This window comes from Pyrgilauda ruficollis, unplaced genomic scaffold, assembly GCF_017590135.1.
Source record: "Pyrgilauda ruficollis isolate IOZ18807 unplaced genomic scaffold, ASM1759013v1 scaffold38, whole genome shotgun sequence".
Taxonomy (NCBI): domain Eukaryota; kingdom Metazoa; phylum Chordata; class Aves; order Passeriformes; family Passeridae; genus Pyrgilauda; species Pyrgilauda ruficollis.
In genome coordinates, this window is record NW_024525267.1 from 2,528,896 (window position 1) to 2,532,906 (window position 4,011).

Sequence of the window (4,011 nt, forward strand, 5' to 3'; positions counted from 1 at the left end):
CCCCCCCGCCTCCCACCACCTCCTTCCCCTGGATACCTTCATTTTTTTTCTGCCACTGTTCAGTATGCAGCCTGATTTCTCCGCCAGCTTCCTCAGGATGGAGAGATAGATAAATACAAGAGGGGAGGGAGGGAAGCTCTTACTGCTCTGCTCTCCATTCCTCCCCCAGCCTTCCCGCTAAACCCATTGTACACGCAGCTCCTCGGCACCTTTGAATACTCTCCTGCCTCATTATTTACCTTCAAGTAAAGCGATCGGAAAAGGAGATCAAATTGGAATAACAAACCTACCTGACTCTCTTCTCCACCCCCCTTCCCCCCCTCCCCAGCAGCAACATCAGCGAGAAAAGAAATGTTTCACCCATTGAAACAAATTCAGACGTGCGCAACAAAACAGATTTTCCGCACACCCCCTTTCAACACCCCACATCTCCTCGCAAGTGAGACAGAAAACAAGTGGGAGAAATTATACTGGGCGATTTAGATGGCTGTTGATACTTTTAAAAAGAAAATTAAAAAACAGAAAGGGACGGGGGAAAAAAAAAAAAAAAAAAAAAAAAGGGGGGGGGGGGGGGGGGGGGGGTTGGAATAATAAGCCACCAACAAAAAGGATAAGACATTTTCCAAACCGGATGGTTAAAATCAAAAATGCAATTAACGAAGGGGAGGGAGTTGAGGAAGGGGGGCATCCACCTTTTATGGTGATGCAAATCTGGTTCCAAAATAACAATGAATTAAAAACAACCCCCCCAGAAAAAGGTGAATACCAGATGCATCTTCATCAAGGTTCCACCAGCTGATGGGCTGGAGGTGGGGTGAAGGGGTACTTTTTAAAAAATAAAGACGCACATTAAAAAATACATATACATATATGTATGTGTATATATATGTATGTGTGTGTATATACATATATATAATATGAAAAAAAAAAGAAAAAAAACTAGAAACAGAGAAAGAAATTTGTATTTCGGAACTCAATCCGTCCCCCAACAGCCCTCCGCTATGAAAAGAAAATCCCAATGGATGTGGAAAAATTATATACACATATATATCTCGATTCCCAAGAAAATCTTACAAACAGAAATTTATCACCGGTAACAAAGAAAGAGAGGAGCTCGCAAGCACCAAATGCTCCTGGCAGATGGCTCCTATTCTTGGCTTTCAGGGGAGGGGAGAGAAAGCCGGGGAAATATTTTATTTATTTATTTAAATTTTTTAAAATCTCAACATAAATATTCGGATCCGCCGCGGCTCAGGCTCAGCCCCGGGCTGGCTCCGTGCGAGCCGCCGCCCCCCGCAGCACAACAACTTGCGGGCTCGTCTTGCGGGGCGGGGGGGCAGGGGTCCGGCCGGGCTTGCCGGGTGCGGGGCCACGGCGTGCCGGGTATTTTTTTTACCACCCCCCAAACTTGTCCTATGCTATAGGAGGGAAATGGGGACCACCCTGACCTGCCCCTTCCCCGTGCCCCGGAGGCGTGGGAGCAGCGCGGAGCGCTGGGGCCCGCACGCCCCGGGAGGCGCCCCCACATTTCCCCCCCGCCTCGCGGCACGGGCCCCGGAGACGGGAGCGGCGGAGTGGGGCTCCCGCTCGGGGACCTGCCCCCTACTCTGCCTGCAGGCACTCGCCCCTCTCCCGGAGCTTCAGGGGTGGGAACGGGGAGGAGGGGGATTCTGGTGCTGGGGGGAGGGGGGATGCCTCTTTCCCTCCCCCCCCTCTGTTTTTTCCTTCCCTTTTTTTTTTGGGGGGGAGGGGGGGTGGCGGGTGGGAGTATATGTGTGTATTTTCACTTACAATGGGAGCTTCAGCAAAGTGCAGCCTCCACTGCTGCCCCGCAGGCGAGCCGGTGCCGCTGCCCGACCCGTATTTCGTGCACTCCATCCCCGGTCCCCGCCTCGGCTTTCCTCGCGCCCCCCGCCACCGACAGACACTCCCGCCCGCACCCGGCCCCTCGGCAGCCCCTGTCCTGCCTCTAGCCCCAGCTGAGCTGGTTCTGCCTTGACCCGCGCTTCGGAGAGCTCTTTTCCCCCGCCGGCGATGCACCTGGGGCGGGCAGGGCGCAGCTGGCCGGCTACCTGCCCCTCGCTCCGGTGCCGGGGGGCTCGGCCCCGCCGCCGCCGGCCCACCGTCTCCATGTGCTTCCCGCTAAGTCCCCCCGGCCCTTCCGCGTCTCCCTCCCTTGCTGCCCACCTTGATCCTCCTCCCCCCACCCTCCGCGGCTGTCACGCCGAGGCGAGGCTCTCGGCCAACTTTTCCCACCGCTCCGTGCTGCCCCCGAAGCAAGGAGCGAGCAGCGGGGCCGCGGGCGAGCGGCGGAGCCCCGGCGGGGTGGCCCGGCCCGGCCTGGAGCAGCGCGCCCCGCTCCGCCGCCCCCCGCGCACGCAGCCGCTCCCCGGGAGAGCCCCGCGCCGCGCTCTGCCCGCCGGCAGCTCCTTCCCCGCTCCACGCCGCCTGCCCTCCCGCCTGCCTGGCCGCCTCACCTCCGCACCGCTGCAAAAACGTACACCCCCCTCCCCTCTTTAATTCCCTTCTCCTCTCCCTCTCTCTGAAGTCATTTACCAGCTTTGGTTGCTCCTGGAGTTTCCCCCCCACACACACCCCCCCTCCCCAACCGCTTCCTCCCCTTCCCTAATTTTGCTTCTCGATTTCGGCTCGGTCTGGTTCCAAGTTCAAACTTACGTGTGATAATCTCTCTTTGTGACAAGTGCTGCGGGTTTCCCTGCTTGCGACGGGACATTGCCCTGGCATTTACACTGGCATCGCCTGGAGAGCTGCACTGGTTTGGGGGGATGTGTTGGGGGGCCGATCCTCCTCCTCTTTTTTTCCCCCTCTTTATTCTTCTTCTTCTTTATCGAGTTCTTCTTTCAAAAAAATCAAAAACGAAAAAAAAACGCCTCCTTTTTGTTGCTGCTGTGGTGCACTGGTTGGGATTCCCTCTCAATTAAAAATCATCATCATCATCATCATCAGGAAAAGCTCTTTCTCGCTCTCTTTCTGTTTCACACACTGTCTTTTCTCCACTGCTTCTGCCACTTGGACTTCCAGATCTCTTCTTGAACTTAGGAGGATATGCACCGCCAGTGACACTTTTCTCTTTCCCTCTTTCCAGAGTGCTTGGCAAATTGGCAAGTGCGCTTTTCCACCAAGAGGGTAAAAAAAAAAAAAAAAAAAAAAAAAAAAAAAAAAATCAAAATTAAAATTTAAAAAAAAACTGCAGTTAAAAAAAAAAGAAGAAAAGTACTAGAATTGGGATAGCCCCCACTCAAAAAAAAAAAAAAAAATCGCCAAAAAAAATGTTTCTCAAAGATTGACCCTTGCTGGGTAGATATATAGAGAGAATTTTTTGAAAAGGGGTAGCCGAAACTGTGTCTCCTCTTTCCCAGTTCAAGTGGCACTGCTTTGCCCTGGTGCTTTTGGATTGCCAGTGCTCCTGCACCACTTTGCACTCTTTCCCCCTCGCCTGGCACTGGGACTGGAAGGAAGGAAGCCCCCAGTGCAGCTGGGCTGGTGCTGGCTATTACTATTATATATTGCAATGTGAAGATGGCGGAGTCCTGGTTCTCTGGGAGCGCTCTGTCTCTCTATGGCTGGGGCTGCCTCTGTACAATGGGATAAAATTCAAGTTCAAGTGCGGACGTGACGTTTAATCTGCACTAGAGACAAAAAGACCCAGAGAGTAGGAGCACTGGGGGCGACTAGCGGTGGCTTTTTAACATTGTACCCTGCAAGAGAACAAGAAACGCCACTCGCACACACCGCACACACCGCACACGCACACGCACACACACCGCACACACACCAACTACGGCACACGCAGGGCTCGCCGCCGCTCCGGGCTTTGTGCAGCGCCGCTTTCAGTGCGCCGAGCGCCGGCGGCCAGGGAAAGAGAGGGGGGAAGGAATAAATCCGCATCCTCACGCACGGCCAAACTTCCCCGAGCCCGGCGCCGGCCGCGGCGGGGGCGGCTCGGGCGGCTCGGGTGCCGGGGTCCGCGGGGGCGGCGGCGCCGCTGCC

At 55.0% G+C, this 4,011-nt stretch overlaps 1 protein-coding gene across 4 annotated transcripts in view; it reads right to left on the minus strand.

The window, feature by feature from the left end:
• The window catches only part of BCL11B (BAF chromatin remodeling complex subunit BCL11B), a 91,056-nt gene extending 88,247 nt beyond the window's left edge, over positions 1–2,809 (minus strand). For all 4 annotated transcript variants that reach the window (XM_041476333.1, XM_041476331.1, XM_041476334.1 and 1 more), the window contains exon 1: positions 2,677–2,809. In XM_041476333.1, the coding sequence (XP_041332267.1) occupies positions 2,677–2,734 (58 nt within the window). In that variant the 5' untranslated portion in view covers positions 2,735–2,809. The remainder of the gene's footprint in view (positions 1–2,676) is intronic.
• Between the last annotated feature and the right edge of the window lie 1,202 nt (positions 2,810–4,011).